This window comes from Perca flavescens, unplaced genomic scaffold, assembly GCF_004354835.1.
Source record: "Perca flavescens isolate YP-PL-M2 unplaced genomic scaffold, PFLA_1.0 EPR50_1.1_unplaced_scaf_3, whole genome shotgun sequence".
NCBI classification, from domain to species: domain Eukaryota; kingdom Metazoa; phylum Chordata; class Actinopteri; order Perciformes; family Percidae; genus Perca; species Perca flavescens.
Window position 1 is genome coordinate 326766 of NW_021166680.1, and position 16805 is coordinate 343570.

General features: G+C 50.8%; 1 protein-coding gene and 1 pseudogene across 1 annotated transcript; one reads left to right on the plus strand and one right to left on the minus strand.

Annotated features, from left to right (window-relative positions):
* Positions 1 to 1974: 1974 nt before the first annotated feature.
* LOC114551637 (piggyBac transposable element-derived protein 4-like) lies at positions 1975 to 4280 on the minus strand. The gene is made up of 3 exons (XM_028572646.1): positions 4166 to 4280; positions 3325 to 3792; positions 1975 to 3182 (listed from the first exon to the last, which is right to left on the minus strand). Exons 1-3 carry the CDS (start codon positions 4278 to 4280, stop codon positions 1975 to 1977), a joined length of 1791 nt encoding a protein of 596 aa, XP_028428447.1.
* An 11208-nt stretch (positions 4281 to 15488) lies between these two features.
* LOC114551638 (stromal cell-derived factor 1 pseudogene) lies at positions 15489 to 15783 on the plus strand (annotated as a pseudogene).
* Positions 15784 to 16805: the final 1022 nt, after the last annotated feature.

The window sequence follows — 16805 nt, forward strand, 5'->3', positions numbered from 1 at the left end:
TTGAAACTGCTTCTTGCGGCGTGTAAAGCTTGTTTACAGTCACTAAAATAGCATTACACTCATTTCCTTCAAGAATCTCTCATAAAGGAAGTTTATATGTCAGAATCATGTTCAAGGAGCTCTAAACAGGTTGTTTCAGTGTGTAAAGTTGTTTCCATCGCTAAAAAAAGCTTTACAATAATTTCCTTCAAGAATCTCTCATAAAGGAAGTTTATATGTCAGAATCATGTGTAAGGTGCTCTAAACAGCTTTTTGTGGTGAGTAAAGCTGGTTTCCATCACTAAAAAAGCTTAACAGTCGTTTCCTTCAAGAATCTCTTATAAAGGAGGTTTCCATGTCAAAATCATGTGTAAGGTGCTCCAAACTGCTTCTTGCGGCGTGTAAAGCTTGTTTCCATCACTAAAATAGCATTACAGTCATTTCCTTCAAGAATCTCTCATAAAGGAAGTTTATATGTCAGAATCATGGTCAAGGAGCTCTAAACAGGTTGTTGCAGCGTGTAGAGTTGTTTCCATCACTAAAAAAGCTTTACAGTAATTTCCTTCAAAATTCCTATAAAGATGTTCCTGTTTCAGAATCATGTTCAAGGGTCGTCACACCTCCCAGACGACTCTTCCCAATTTCTCTTTCTACACAGAGATGAAGCACTGCTGCATGTGCAAGGCATGATTACAAAAACACTTACCAGTGGCTTAGTGACAATACCGGGTTACCACAAGACACTAAACAATATTACAAAACACACACGCAGTTTGTTTCAATTGAAAAAGCCTTTATTCAGGTTCATAAACATCAAAGGGTTTGGTATCATTGGCATTGATAATGAAACACTGAAGACAGCAATGTCTACAGTTAGTTGGCAACACCTTTGAGAAAAGAGCGCAGTGTAGATGTCCTCCAAACACATCCAGGTAGCTTGAGGCGTATAGCATCATTCTTGAATGAAATGACTGTAAAGCTATTTTAGCGAGGGTAAAAAGCTTCACAACCCCACAACAACCTGTTAAACACCTTGAACATGATTCTGACATAAAAACATCTTGATAAGCACTTCTGGTAGGAAATGATTGACAAGCTATTTCAGATATGGAAACTAGTTTTGCACGCCACAAGAAGATGTTTGGAGCACATTACACATGATTCTGACATAGAAACGTCCTTTATAAAAGATTCTTGAAGGAAATGACTGTAAAACTTTTTTAGCGAGGGAAACAAGCTTTACACGCCACAAGAAGATGTTTGGAGCACATTACACATGATTCTGACATAGAAACTGCCTTTATAAGAAATTCTTGAAGGAAATGACTGTATTTATATTATAGTGATGGAAACAAGCTTTGCACACCACAAGAAGCTGTTTGGAGCACTTTACACTGATAAGCTATTTCAGATATGGAAACAAGCTTTACACGCCACAAGAAGCTGTTTAGAGCACCTTGAACATGATTCTGAAAATGAAACATCTTTATATTTTGGTAGGAAAGGACTGACAAGCTATTTTAGATATGGAAACAAGCTTTACACGCCACAAGAAGCTGTTCGGAGCACCTTACACATGATTCTGACATAGAAACTGCCTTTATAAGAAATTCTTTAACCCTTGTATTGTCCTTCGTGTCACAGGAACTTGTTTCGTTTATTCATTTTTGTATTAGCCTCGCGGCCTCTGTCCTTCGGGTCCCCGGGACCCTGGCTTATTGTGATTCTATGCATTTGCTACTAGCCTCGCGGCCTCTGTCCTTTGGGTCCCCGGGACCCTGGCTTATTGTGATTCTATGCATTTGCTACTAGCCTCGCGGCCTCGGTCCTTTGGGTCCCGGGGACCCTGGCTTATGTTACCATGTTATTCCATGGCACACGCTCGCCTCGTCCTTCGGGTCCCCGGGACCCTAGTCTACTATTTGACCGCCTTGCCATGTCAACTACCGCGGTGGCAACTATTTGGCCCTTGGGGTCTCCGGGACCCTCGCCTAGTCAATGACATTTTTGTCTCTCGCTACTGGCCTCGTGGCGGCTTGTATCCCTCGGGTCCCCGGGACCCTTGTTGCATTGGAAAGTTGATGTCGCTGGTTGTTTTTTTTTGTGTGCAGCGTAAAGGCAAAGGCGCAGCTCAAACCGCCGCGCGAGCCGAGAGGCTACTGTCTCACGCAGTCCGCGCAGTAGGGCTGTGTGCACCTCCCGCAGACGTATCTCTGGCAGCCACCGCACACGTTGTGTGTCTCGGTCCTTTTTCTTTGGACAGAGCTGACACCTCTTTCGCTTGCTGGGCACTCTCGGCGCTCTCGGCGCTGCTTCTTCCTCGTCGTCTTGCTCGTCGTTTTTGTCCTCCTCGTCTTCCTCCTCGTCTCCTCGCTGGTCCTGTCGGACTCGCCTGACACCAGCGCCTGACCTTGGCTCGCATGACCTCGCTGCCACGGCTTTGACGAGCGCGGCAGACACCTGCGTGCGAGGGAGACGCGAGCGTCTCTCGATGAGCGGAGTGACGAGCACCCTGCCCAGCTGCTCGAGGAAAGCCCTGCGCCTGTTGAGCTTGCCGCACAGCCACTCGGGCCTGAGCTCTCGCCAAAGCACAAAGGCGTTGTAGGCGGACACGTCGAGGATGTTGTGGAACAGGGCGAGGGGCCAGCGTGCCGTCTTCCTGCGGCAGCTGTACGTGCCGACGAGCTTGTCCAGGTTGTCCACGCCACCCCTGGTGCTGTTGTAGTGCAGGATGATGTCGGGCTTGGCAGCTGTGGAGGCGTCCCCCGTGTGCAGCGTGCTCAGCAGCACCACGTTCCTGTTCCTCTTGGGCACGTAGGACACCAGAGTGACGGTGGGCGTGAAGGCTAAACTGGACGAGAAGACCGCGCGGCCCTTGGTGTAGAGCAAGGCGTGCGGCAGCTCGGGCTTGTTTTTGCGCATCGTGCCCACCACGGTGAGGTCCCTGTCGTGGAGGAGCCGCCGGGCCAGCTCGTAGGAGGTGAAAAAGTTGTTGCACGTCACATTGCGGTGGCCCCGCAGTCTCTTGGTCAGGTCCATCACCACTCGGGCGCCCTGATTCCTTTCGGGCTCGCCGCTCACAGACTTGCCCGTGTAGACCTGCATGTTCCACGCGTAGCTGGAGCCGGCGTCGCAGGCCACCCACGACTTGAGTCCGTACCTGGCGGGCTTGCTGGGCATGTACTGGCGGAAGGAGCATCGACCTTGGTGGACGTGACGGACAACAATGAGCATGAGCATGGGAGGGAAAGAGTGACGATGAAAAAGTTACAAAAACACATACATACACACACACAAACACACACACACACACACACACACACACACACACACACACACACACACCTCGAAAGGGAACCAGCTGCTCGTCCACGGTCACGTCGGGGCCCGGGTTGTAGAGGCGAGGCAGCTCCCGCACCCAGGCATCCCACACTTCTCGTATGGCCGGCAGTTTGTCCGAGGCTCGTTTGGCGCCTCTCGTCTCGTGGTCGTCGAATTGCAGCACTCGCGAGAGCGCGTGGAATCGCTTGAGCAACATTGTGCCGCGGAAAATGGCCCTGCCGCTCTCCTCATGCCACAGGCTCTCCAGGGCCTCGTTTCGGGACCTGTGCACGCCGGCGAGGGGCAGCAGCCCGAGGTAGCCGCGCAGCTCCGTGACGTCCGTCATTTTCCAGTCGTTGCCGCGTTTCCTCAGGCCCTCGAGGTTCGTGGCGGTCACCATGATCTCTAGTATGCGCCGTGTGACCAACAGGTTGAACGTGGAGAGTATGTCGTGGGCGCGTGTGGCCGCGTACTCTGTGGGTCCCGGGTTCTCTGGAGCGTTAGCGCATCTGTGGTCTTGTTCTTGTTCTTGTTCTTGGTCTTTGTCTTGGTCTTGTTCTTGTTCTTGTTCTTGTTCTTGGTCTTGTTCTCGTTCTTGGTCTTGGTCTTGGTCTTGGTCTTGGTCTTGGTCTTGTGCTGTGCCACGGAAATGAGGTTGAGGGCGACTGGGTTGATACGTCGTTGAGGACCATTTGATTTCGCTGTTTCTCGACACGAACTCGACTGCCCGTCGTCTTGGCCCTCTTCTTCTTCCGCTTCTTCTTCTTCTTCTTCTTCTACTTCTTCGTCTTCTCCCCTTTGCCGTACACCCTCTTGGGCTGCTGCGGCTATGTCTGCTCAGAGTACGTAAGAAACCTGAATGCACCCAACGAGTCCCACGGGTTGGCACTCAAGGAAGCGCTGTTGCAACTGTTGAGGTCAAGAGCGCTCACTCCGGAAGCCTGCAGGCTCCTGTTGGACAGGACCCACATGTCCTCCATTATAGGCACTGTGGTAGACGCTCAATGCAAGGACGTGTTCAACAAAACATTGTGTGGTGCTTGTCAAAGATGGAACTAGGGCTCAGAAGCCAGCCGTGAGGGAGCTGAGACTCAACCGCACGCCTGCGCCTAACATGGAGTTTTGTATGCGCAATCTATGCGCCATAGAATACACAATGATGAAACTGTTGGCTGATATGGGTATGAAAAACAAGTTGTTTCTAGTGACCGGGGCCAAGGGAGAATGTGAAGGAACCTCTGTCGAAAACCTTGTGTTGTTCCACAAGAAGTACACGGAGGATGACAGTGTGTTGCCAAATATGCTCAATGACCTGACACCTCCCGAGTGTGAGTTCTGCAACGTATACGTTGAGGAGAGTTACGGAGAGATAGAACGTCCCGATGGTCTCGAGGGCGTTTTCGTGGCGAGCTTCACAAGTGTCTTTGTTGCGGGACGTGTGTCTGCTGTGTAGGAGCACAGAGGCTGACACACTGCTCGTGGAGTTGGCCAATGTCCTCACGGGAAACTTGACCGTGTGCAGCGGAGATTCCGATGTAGTGGCCGTGCTTACGGCTTGTGGACGGGAAGGGATTACCATGAGGATGGACAACAAGAGCTACCGGGAGGGGCGAGACATGCACACGTCGAGCTTCGGTGAGCTGTTGTGTGCTAGTCCCCAAGAGAGACACGCGCTGAAACTGACATTGTGTGAGCTTTCTTTGAGCCAGGATAGGTTCAGAGCTCTGTGTGACATCACTGCCGGAGACGAGCACCTGCTACACATAAACTTTGAAGCCAGTCTGGATGAGCACCAGGAGGCCGAGGGGAGAGTTGACCTAAAGCTAAACGTAGCCAGGTACCTATACCTGGCCGGGATCAGGGGATCTGTGTACGTCGCCTTTCTGTCTAGGTTCTCGAGCAAAGGGGACCGAGTTAAGGTGTTGTGTCGCGCTGTGGACGCACACTGTGCCAATGCGAAAACGGTCAGTTTCCTATTCGAAACACTATGGCCCGCATCTGAACAGGGCCTGACGGCGATCTCTGATTTGGAAAAGCCCACGTGTGTCGGAGAGAAGAGGAAGATCTCCTGTCTGCAGGAGCACGACAAAGTCCCTGAGCTCGAGCTAGACGATGGTGTAGACGTGGCGGAACTGTGTAAGGAACAGGAGAATGTCTTGCGCGGTCTCAAGCGCTTGAACAAGGCGTACATGACAGGCCTGGTACAGAGGGGCAGCCACGGTCGTTTTTTGAGATTGAACCGAGCAGGCAGGTGTTTTTTCCTGTGCATCAAAGGAGATGTAATCACAGATGCTAAGGAGCGTGCGGAAAAGCTGGTGTTCATGGTGCTGTGTGGGACCGACTACAACAAGGTGCCAAGGGAACTGGGGATCAAGAGATTGATGACCATGGCAGTGACCAAGCACACAGAGTTTTCCTCCTGGTGTCACTTGCTGAGGAGTCTATGGGACGCAATTGACACGTGTTCCCCTCGGGACTGCTACAACCTGGGTGTGCAACTCTCGGAATCGGCCAAGGTCCCAAAGTCGGTCCAGTCTAAGTAGACTGGTTTAATTGTGACTTGATGGTCCGGAGCATGAAATATGTGTACAAACTGTGGAACCTGATGAAACCGAGACCTGGTTCCGAGTACGGATTCTCTGAGCGTGACGGTGTAGTCTGCTTTAACTGTGAGGACTCAACGCTGGACTCCACGCTGGACTCGGGGGCCTGTCCAGGAAGTGTAATGTGACCTCGGTCTCGATAACCACAGCAGCATGATGTGTACGGTGTGATATGTATATGTTGTGCGGTGTACAATAAACTCCTTTAACCCATCCTTTACTGTCTCGCAGAGTGTTTCTCTATGTTTGTGCAAATGACCAAGTGTATACTGGATAACGTGTCACATGTTCTGGGGGTTGACATGACGGCTGTGCAACCTGCTCTCGGTGTCGACGTGGCATACGGCGTGGAAACCTGCACGCACAGCCGTTGTGGTAAAGACTTGTGTTTCCACTCCATGTGTGAAGCCTGCGCCACACTGCCCAATGTCCAAACCTCACTGTACAAAGTTGAACCTGTGTACACTCAGAGAGCACAAATGCTGTTGCTGTATGTGTTGTATCAATAAAGACATGTCAGCATCAACTTGAACGAACCCCATGGCGTGTTTCTTTTGTCTTTTGGTTGTACATGAAATCATATCTCACAGGGTGACACAGGCATTCATTACCCGTCACTTTCTGACTCTTGACACGGTTACGGTGTGAATGGATGGAAAGCAGGAAAGGAAATCAAACAACACGGTCACACTGTGATCCAGGCATAGGTACACTTTATTGACTCAAAAGTACATGTATGTATAGTAACACACAGTTGGCTATGATCCATGTAGAATGCCTCATGGTGTGCCAACATGTAAACACAGAATGGTACAGACTTACAACAGAACACATTACGGGTTACACAGCTCAGTGGTCACAACCCCGGGGTTGGTAGCATGACAGCAAATCCCGCTGGTCACCTTTGTTGACAGTGTGAGTGCAACACGCATCCATGTTCACACGGGACCATAGGGGAGATTCACCAACGATAGCGTCTATGGCCCACCTGAAGATTGACAGGGCTTTATAGTCATCCTCAGTGACGTGGGTCTTGAGAGCCTCGAGGATCTCTCTTGCACTGTTCTTGTTGCGAGCATCTCCAAACCTCTCGACCTTGTACATATCCAGCCACGAGTGGACGTCTTTGTGGCCCTTGCTTCCCTCGAATATGCAAACCAGTCCGTCCACGATAGCTTCCACAAGGTTCATGTCACACATAGCACCACCCTGTGTGAAGTGCTCGGGTGATGGGGTTTTCCTTGTAATGGTGCTTGAGTCCAAAGTTGGCCATGGGTGTTATCAGTGCATCGGGGTCACGATAGATATTGTCCCACGAGTGGGCTCTGGCGTCCTCTTGGCTGAGCTTGGATCCACACCGTTGATTGAGAGCCTGTCTCTCTTTTGCCTTGTCAGCCAGGGCGTTCATCTCCATGTGCACGGCCATGATACCGGCATAGGCAGTTGCTTCCATCTTACTGGTCTTACTAGAATCGTGACACACGATGCTTCTCACGTAGTGCCTGTCGGCCAGAAGGTCCAGAGTGTTTCCACTATTCCTGGTGTCTTGCTCCAGAGCTCTGGCAACCAAGGTCCCGATCATGGTCACAAACATGGTGCTCCCTTAAGGGGAGACATGCCCTCAAGGCTTCCTCACACTCGTCGGGCCAGACATTTGCGGCCGCAGCGGAGCACAGGACATGAACCAGTTTGCTGGTCGTGTGCGGGGTCACAGGGAGCACGATCTTCAATTTCCTTTTATTGCATGCACCTAGGATATCACGCGTGGACTCCATAATCGACTTTGGCAGGTAGAGATATTGACTGTGTTCGGGGATCAGCGGCTGTATTATCACTTGTGTACCCGGATCCTTGTTTGCCATGTCCTTAGCGGAAGGATATGATTGGTCATATGAGGTTTAGCATACGCCATGTCCTGAGTCTATTGGTGACAGGAGTTGGAGGATTGAAGGGCAACTTTAGTAGACAGAGACAAACTGAAGTAGTACTGGTCCAATAGCAAGTACGAGTGTCAAAGTGTCACAAGTAGATAGCTCATAGGTATAGGGGCCATGGGTGTGTCTTAGGACTGGAGAGTAACGTGTGAATAGAGCATCCTTAAGTACTTGTCCTTACGGCACAGTGATTCGCGCGTTTGGACATGTGTGCCACGCTGCACACACACTTACAGCAAAGGCTCTGTAAGACCCCTGTCTATCCTCACGGGGACACGTCGGTTCCCACTACACTTCAGTGTCGTGATTATAACAATCAATAACGTGCAGGTTAGAGCGGACAGGGTAACTGAAGCAGCGCCCATGAACCGGATTCAGGCTATCGCGTGCTCACAGTCTACACAACCCTGAGATCGAGCGATTGTCTGCGCGTGTATTTTGTCCGTGTTTTTTCGAGCTGCGCAATCCATGGCGATCATGGTCTGTAACACAGTCTCCCCTTGCTCCAGCAATTGGGACGAGCGGTCTGCTCGGTCCCGAACGCTAGCGATAGACGTGTGCATCTCGGCCTCAGACAGAAAGTAGACCCTGGAGACTATCCTGGGGCTCTTGTTCGCCTTGACTTGACGTGTGGTTGCAAAGACACCGTGAGCTCCCTCGGGCGCGGTCCTCAGCGTGTACGTGTCCCATTGTGGCTGGTAGCAGACAGGACCCAAGCACGAGTGCCCGCACACCACCGGGCACTCAGAACCTATCTCGCCCCTCTGGTTCACTACGCACGCCGGGACCGTGGTATTGTCAACCATCAGAGGCTCGCATATCCCGATCAAGTCGCATGAGGGCACCCTGTAGTTTGCGTCTGCATCGCACACCATGGGCCTGTCCAGCCAACAAGTCCTGTTACCATGGGAAGAATTGATGAAGGCCATGTACCAACGCGAGAGCACCATAGGCTTCCAATGCGCCCTCTTGACGACCACGATGAGCCTGGATGACAGCGAGTACGGGTACGTCCGTGTAATACTCGGTAATGAATTTGGGCTCGCACCCGGTCATGTCAGACCTCTTGACGCCTTGCGCACAAGAGAGTAGGCGACGGTGAGCTCCCTGTAAGGCAAAGGTGACAGCGTTGAGCTGCACGGCCAACTGTAACGCGCCGCTCTTCCAGGTGTCCAGCAACTCGTTGAATGCACTTGTATCGTTGGACCCCAAGACCAGCGAGTTGTGTACGGACTCGTTTGGCTCTCAGTGAAGGCGGTCGCGTTTTTCTCCCTCTCCTCCCGTTGCCTGCCCTGCTTTGCTCTCTCGTCTAGTCTTTGTCTCTGTGTACTTTTTAGAGTCTCTCTCTCTGCACTGCTCCTAAACTAAGAATTATGGATTTGATCAACTGGTCTCTTAGCGCAATTGACACCATCTTCTCAACGAGAAGCTTGGGTTCGGGGGAACCTGACTGCCCTGCTGGAACGTTCGCAGCTGGCTACACGATGGACGCGTGGGAGAGGTGGCGGGTCGTGTGTCTGGCGCTTCTTTCCGTGGAGGACATCGAAGATATCTACCTATTCGGAACCATGATAACAGGTCTTTTGCTGATTGGCTCAGGCACTGCCCTGGTTTATCGAGAAATTAAAAAGAAGACGGGAACCGGGCAAAATACCAGGCTGCCCGTCATGGTTGAAGCTGTGGGCAGAGCTGTCGGAACTCAAATTGTGACTCTGAACACCATGAGCCACAAATTGGATACTGTGATTACCATGGGCCAAAAATTGGATACCATCTTGGAGAGACTGTCAGCTCTGGACAAGCTGGACAACATCTTGGGGAAACTCACGGTTTTGGCAAGGAAATTTGATCGATATGGAGACCAGAGGGGACATTTCAGAGAAGTCGAGAGTGACTAACTGCGGCTCCTCGCCCCAAGACAAAACAAATTCCAATCTTATCTTTTCGGCTCCCTGAACCAGCGCTGGCCTTGGCCGAGGCTGGTGTTGAATACTCACTCCCCCTGGAGCACTACAGCGAGGCACACTCTTGCGTTCCCCACCCGACTCCCACTGACACCTGTTGATTGTTGACTCGTACTGGGTCCTGTTTCAAGGCTGACTCCATGGCAACCGGCTGTGTATCGCAATGACAATCGTGCGGACTGAGAAAACCAGATTACGGGGGCCAGACGTAGCTTGACTACTCAGACCTACACATACACAAACTCTTACATATATACAGATATGCAACCACCCCCCACCCCCCTATCCAGCGCCTTCACCGCTTCTAACCCCAGTCAGGCGGGCAGGTCTGGGACCAGCGCCTTTGTTTGGCTGCAGGACCAGATGTCTGCTTGCCTGTGCTGGACTACCTGCGCCCCAACACCCCCATCCCCATGCACCCAACACCCCCCTCCCCCATTGCGTGTCTTGTTTGCCCTTGTATTGGTTGTGCTTATATTATGTTGCTGAGGTGTTTTTTTCCTGTTCCCACACTGTACTCCTCGTGGGGGCATAGTCTGGGAGTTGCCTTATTCTCCTCGTCTCTCCTCATGTCATGCTGTATTTTCTTTACCCCATATTTGTTTGTATGTACCTTGTGAAGCGCTTTGTTGATTTGTTTATCTGTGAAATGCGCTATATAAATAAAATTGGATTGGATTGGATTGGACCCCAAGACCAGCGGGCTGTGTACGGACTTGACTGCGGCAGTCCTGTAGGGTCGCATGACGTCAACGACTTGCGAACCCGAGCCTCTGTTTGCCAAGAGTTTGAAAACGCCTGGGGCTAAAGTGTTCGAGTGGCCCAAGACATCCACGAGAGCGGCTACATCGCCGAAGGCTGCTGCTAGTGAGGATGTGGCCCTGGTGTACTCACGCTTGGCTGTGTTCAAGGTGAGCTAAGCCTCATTCCAACTGTCACTGGAGCACAGTCGATTGCAACGTTGATTTGACGTATTGTCCTCGGTTAAGCCTGTAAAGGCCACTTGGGAGCAATCGGGATACTCGACTTGGAGATGGGTCAGGTTCAATCCCAGAAAGAAATGGTACACTAGGAAAGGGTTTCTTCCAGGCATGCGGATCTTCCATTTACCGGGGGGGATTATTACTCTGTGATCCTGGGAGTCGAGAGAAGCTTGGTATGGGGTTTCACCGGAGCTCGCGTTCAACGGTGCTAAACGTTGACCGAAACCCGGTGGGTTTCTAGCCCAAAGCAGAGTTAGCAGTAGACAGAGTTGCGAGGCCGTAGTCATCTCAAATCATCTCCAGTCATCATCATCATCATCATCATCATTTGAGTTTCCTGAACCGTTGTTGCCGGTATGTACTGCACATCGCGCAGAGCATCACAATCAACGCAATGTTGATTAATAAAGCGAGTACAGCAGCACTCAGGCATAGCGCAGAGGTGCGTGCCAAAATGTACACTACGTGTTGCACTCAAAATTCCGTGCCCCTCTCGTCCTGCACGAGCACTGTAGCCAGTCGAGAGAACGTGTCCCCTAGAGCGCCAAGAGAATTGTTCATTGTGGTCACACATGCCTGGGCCTTTGCGTCGAGATTGCGGTTGAAGTCAGGGCAGTAGAGGACCGCGACGGCTTCCACGATCCTGGAGGTGAGCGGTCCCAGGGCCGCAATGTAGCTTTTCACATTGGGGCCCAGGGACTCATCTCTTTGCATGTAGTAGCCCGGTGCGGGCTGAGGGGACGAGAGCGGCTGGGATCCAAAAGAGAACAGCTCTAGGTCACACGGGATCTCAACGCGCCTCAAACCGTGGTTGACAGCGACTATCATCTTAAGCAACATGTCGCCGTGTGCGTCAACGCCACTTGAAATGGCGATCGGGTACCCTGTGCCTCCTTAAGGCCAACCGTTATGAGCATAGTCTCCCAACTCCATGCACAAAGTAGTGCCCCTGATGCACTCGACCATCTTGGATATCAAGTGCACACTGTCCAGGGTCGAGGTCAGCCTCGAGAGTGAACCTTGGACCGATGGGAATGTGGTGGTGATCTTGTGCTTACTGTAAAGCCACTCGTCTTCTTCTCCTGTAAGCATGGGTTTCCCGAGCCAGCGACTCGCTTCTGATACACTTTGGAGAACAGTGGAGTGTCTGGATCCGTTGACCGGTACTGTCACAGAGATCCTAGCGCGATGCTGAGCCCCGCTAATGTAGCGGTGGCAACCGTGGCGCTGCTTCTCACCGTGGTCTGTGTCATATTCGTCTTCTCGGTGTACACCAAAGGAGGTAAACCTGAGATCTTTGCTCCTTACAACCGTGTCTGGCGAATGGACGCAGATTGTCCCCCTCTTGTGATTCACAAAGGCCACCATGTCCTTGTAATTCAGGTTGACAAGCTGCGCACCGTGCGGGATGACCTTGATCCTCTCAATAGGGTTGTGGGCAACAAACTCGCCGGCGATGGGCGACGGAGCGCCTACGTTCATGTCCGAGGACAAGCCCAATCGCAGGTTCGACATCTCAGGAACCGGCGCAAAGCTTTTCACCGGAGACATGCCCTCGGTCACGCGCTGGAAGAACATGCCCCCTTCTAGCTTATAAACACCGTCCACATGAGCATACGAGTGTCCACCGTCTCCGAATGCCGGGTCCCTCGTATACCGGTAATGTAAGGTCTGGAGCTTTGCGGCAGCCGAGTCGATTGCACGTGAGAGCTCCGTGAAGGTCCGCTCGCGTTGCACAGAGGTGCCAAAGGTGTAGTCGAGGTATCCCAGCGAATATCTATAAACTCCCCACTTGGCTATGTCCTTGATGATGCCGGTGAGGTCACACATTGAGTAGTGGACTCTGCCAGGGTCCCCGGTCCCGTTCTTACCACTGTGTCTGTTGAGCAATGTCATGTGAGCGCAGCTCTGGGGCACGTAGTCGGCCGAGGGCAGCAAGACCACTATGCCAGCGTGGTTGTTCGATCTCGTGCACAACTCCTCGAACACCACGAGTCCTATTCTCTCCCGGTGTTGTTCGTCACGGGGTAGCTTGATCGCATAGATCTCTATCGTCGCTCCCACGGTCCAGCAAGCAGGTCTCAATTGTTCACAGCCCGCGTAGAGACCCCCAGTGGGAAACACAGATATGGTGTCCAGGTTCAGGAAAGCCCCATGTAACGACACGAGCAGGCCTAACTCCCGTAAAACAGTCTCAGCTCGCACCTGGTCGGGCAACAGGGTGTCACTGAGCACACCTCTTACACTTTTGTCCGTCACGGGATAAAAACTCAGCCGTCTTCCTGCACTGTTCATCCCGGCTGCTGGGCGATAGCTGTTTGGACAGATGATGATGATGTTCACGGCTTGGTGTCGGCACACGTTACAGTCCTTGGGGAACGACGGAGCCTCACGACAATCAGGAATGGGATCTTTGACATCTTTCCGGTACAGGAGGGTTTCCTCCGAGTCGTATATGGTCGTCCGTGTGAGACACCTCTCCTTACCACCGTTACATTTAAAGAGATTGTACTCACGAGATTGTACATCGTACCCGCTGATCTTAATGACTTCTGAGATCATGTCTGCCGACAGCCCGGGTATCAAGTCTAACTTGAAACCATATACATTGTTGATCATGGCAAAGTCCACAGACTTTACGCGCAGGTCCACGTCTACAACTACCACTCTCAGAGCTCGCTCGCCACTCTTTATGGTTAATATCCAGTTGAGTATGGCAGCGATCTCTTCCTGACGCGGCGCGACTCGGCTAGAGTGTTTACAAAAGCCCAGCTTCACACCGATACGCTTTCCCCAGCCTTGGTGGATGACAGTTTTCAAGGTGTCCACGGCCGCAAGTGGCACGTGCAGCTCGTGCATGTTTGCGTTGTCCTCATCCTTTGACAAGGATCGTACGGCTATGTGCAAGTAGTGCTCTTCACTGAGAGCCAGTGTGCGGTCTTGTATCACAATGTCAAACTCGACCAATACCACGTCACATCGCAGCACATGCAGAGGCGCAGATGGCGCATCTTGTTTCGGTCCAGGCGAGCGGGTGAAAATGTCCATCTTGACTAGACAGAAGCTTTCAGTCGTGGCGGGGACCGAACCGTACAGAACCCTACCCCGGCTCCTTATTGAGGTGTCGTGTTGGGTGCGTGTGATTTCCAGAGTCCAGTCATTATTGCTGCCCTCGACTCCTTTTGACAGGTGAGCGAACGGGGTCAAGAGACACGTGGGTGAGCACAGGCCTTCAGGGTGGATGTAGTCCAGTAGTGATCGGCTGCAATTGCAGGCCGTGCTCAGCTTGGGTTTCCACACACAGTCGACACTGAGCATGTCAGATAGCCCCATCACGCTTTTGCGCCGTTTGTCACTAAGGGTGACGTGGGCTTGCAATGTGTCAAACAGGCCGCAGTGGAAACTTTCCACAACCAGCGAGATGTCCAGCGTGTCCACCAGGAAGCCACTCAATGAGTCCCTTTTGGTCCAATTGAGGCCTCTGGTAATGTCGTATCGCGAGTTGTATTTCTCAATATACTTCTTGTTTGCTGCGAGCAATAACCTGTTCCCCAAACTACCCGTGTACCAAGTGAGCTCGTTGAATGTGTACCTGTCGGACATGCCCATGGGGATGGTGATTTTAGTGGGTATGATGACCGTGTTGTGTTCCGCCAGCCACAATGGATTGGATTGCACAAACTCAATGGCCGCTTTAGGTCCCAGATCTTGCTGGCCGCGTAGCGGTTTTGCCACGGTCTCGTACATGAGGTTTGCCAATTCATAGGATGACATTTTGTTCAACATGTAGTAAATTTTCTCGAACAACATACCCGTACACATGGGCTGGTAGTTCAAGTTGCACCTACACGTGTTTGGTTCCAACCTGGATAGTTCAACGCACAGATTACTAAGAACCTCCTCTGGCATGTCCCGGAGCTGAGCTCAGTCAGTACGGTTTGACGTTCATTGTCTAGTTTGTCGAGATTGTCTAGTGTCTCCGCGTGACGACTCAATGAGGGTTCCTCTCCTTCAGTCAGCCCTGGGCATTCCTGTTCAAGTTCAGGCCGCTCCTCTCCGTTGTCAGGGTAGTTCCACAGAGAGAACAAGATGTGATCGTGCCCCGTCAACCTTGATCACAATTCTTGTCTTTTGTTGTCTGTGTATAGAGTTGACAGTTAGGATCAGCACAGGGTTCACAATGACATTGCCACAGGATAGTAGGCCTATATACATCAGAATATAGCTTGTTCTGTGAGCGTGGACCTCAATTTGAATAAATGGGCCAACAACACACTTAGTTTGGTTAACAGAAACTCGCTTTCTTGGGTGGGACCTAGCTGAGTTGGGATAGCGGATACAGAATTCAGTGTGTCTCAGAGTTTGGCTGTCCCTGACCAAACGCTATCATTACTAAATAACACCCAAGTGAATGTGAAACCCTTACAAGTATATAAGCATATTGACACACTGTCCAGTTTTACATACTTTATACACTACTGTACATTAACTGTGGTGATGTTCACCCTAGCTCGGTCACTGGCAGACTGACATGATCTTAGGTCTGGGTGGCTAGAGTGGGCGGAGCTACCTTAAGGCATCCAAGCTGTGGCTTTGTATCTAAGCTGTGGCTTTATATCCAAGCTGTGGCTTTATATTCAAGCTGAGGCTTTGTATCAAAGACAGAGCGTGCACAGTCCTCCTGCATCCTGTTAGCCCACTACCATGGATGTCAAACTGCTGGCACTGATGGCTCTGCTGTCCGTGGCCACACATCTACCAACCTCCAACGCAAAGCCCATCAGTCTGCAACAGCGGTGCTCTTGTCGTTCAATCCTGAACACGATTCCTAAACGTTACGTCAAAGCGCTCGAGTTCCTCCACATACCCAACTGCCCCTTCCAAGTCATTGCCAATCAACCCGGAGACCAAGTGGCTGCAGCAGTACTTAAATAACGACATTGACAAGGTGAAGACATCTAGCAGAAACAAGAACAAGAAAACCAACAAGAAAATCTAAACAAAAGGGGGAGACATGTATGTTAACAAAACCATTTAAGCATGCAATAGAAGCCATTTTGGCATCACTCTACAATACCATATCTGCGATACCTTTTAGTCTTTCTGACATTAACAAAGCTCAACACAAGTGGCACAACACACATTTTGTTCACACATCCAACCCTAAACGCCAACTGCAGCTGGGCTCCGAGGGGACAAAGGCAATGCTGCTTAGGTCCGACGTCAAGGTCAAGGTCAAGTTTATTTATAGAGCACATTTACAAGCAGTCACTACTGCCCCAAAGTGCTGTACAAATACTAGATACCGGTAAACATTATAAAAAGCAAACTAATTAGCCAAAAAGAAGAAGTAAAAACCCACTGAAAACATAATATCCCAGAAACAATAATAATTAAAACATATGTAAACATGATTACAAACAATATTCACAATGTCACAGCTCAGCTTGTGTTAAAAAGCCATTTTAAAAGATGAGTTTTTAAAAGTGATTTAAAAGACTCGATAGAGCTAGCTGCTTTAATATTGAGGGGAAGAGGATTCCAGAGCTTAGGACCTGCAACTGAAAAAGCTCTGTCCCCTCTGGTTTTCAGTCTGGATCTGGGACAGTCCAAAAGAAGCTGGTCATTTGACCTAAGTGCTCTGACTGGGGTATGTAAAATCAACATATCAGCTAGATAAGAAGGTGCCAATCCATTTAAAGATTTAAAAACAAATAATAAAATCTTAAAATGGATTCTGAGAGCGACAGGCAACCAGTGGAGAGACGATAGTACTGGGGTAATGTGGTCAAAGCGCTTTTTCCCTGTCAGCAGGCGTGCAGCCGCATTTTGAACTAATTGCAATCGGCGAACAGAAGACTGGTCGAGGCCATAGTATAAAGAGTTGCAGTAGTCGAGGCGATTTGTAATCAGGGCATGTACAACTTTTTCCAGTTGACTTTGGGGTAGGTACAACTTCACCTTCCCAAGAAGTCTAAGCTGAAAGAAGCTCGATTTTACTACTGAGCTAATTTGTTTATC

Bases quoted from the DNA above. Each gene is read 5' to 3' on its own strand.
- LOC114551637 (XM_028572646.1), bottom strand. From the start codon at position 4,280: ATGGAGGACATGTGGGTCCTGTCCAACAGGAGCCTGCAGGCTTCCGGA. The intron at 3,793-4,165 runs GTGCATTCAGGT...CTAACGCTCCAG, and splicing joins CAACCCGTGGGACTCGTTGG to AGAACCCGGGACCCACAGAG. The intron at 3,183-3,324 runs GTGTGTGTGTGT...ACGTCCACCAAG, and splicing joins GCAGCTGGTTCCCTTTCGAG to GTCGATGCTCCTTCCGCCAG.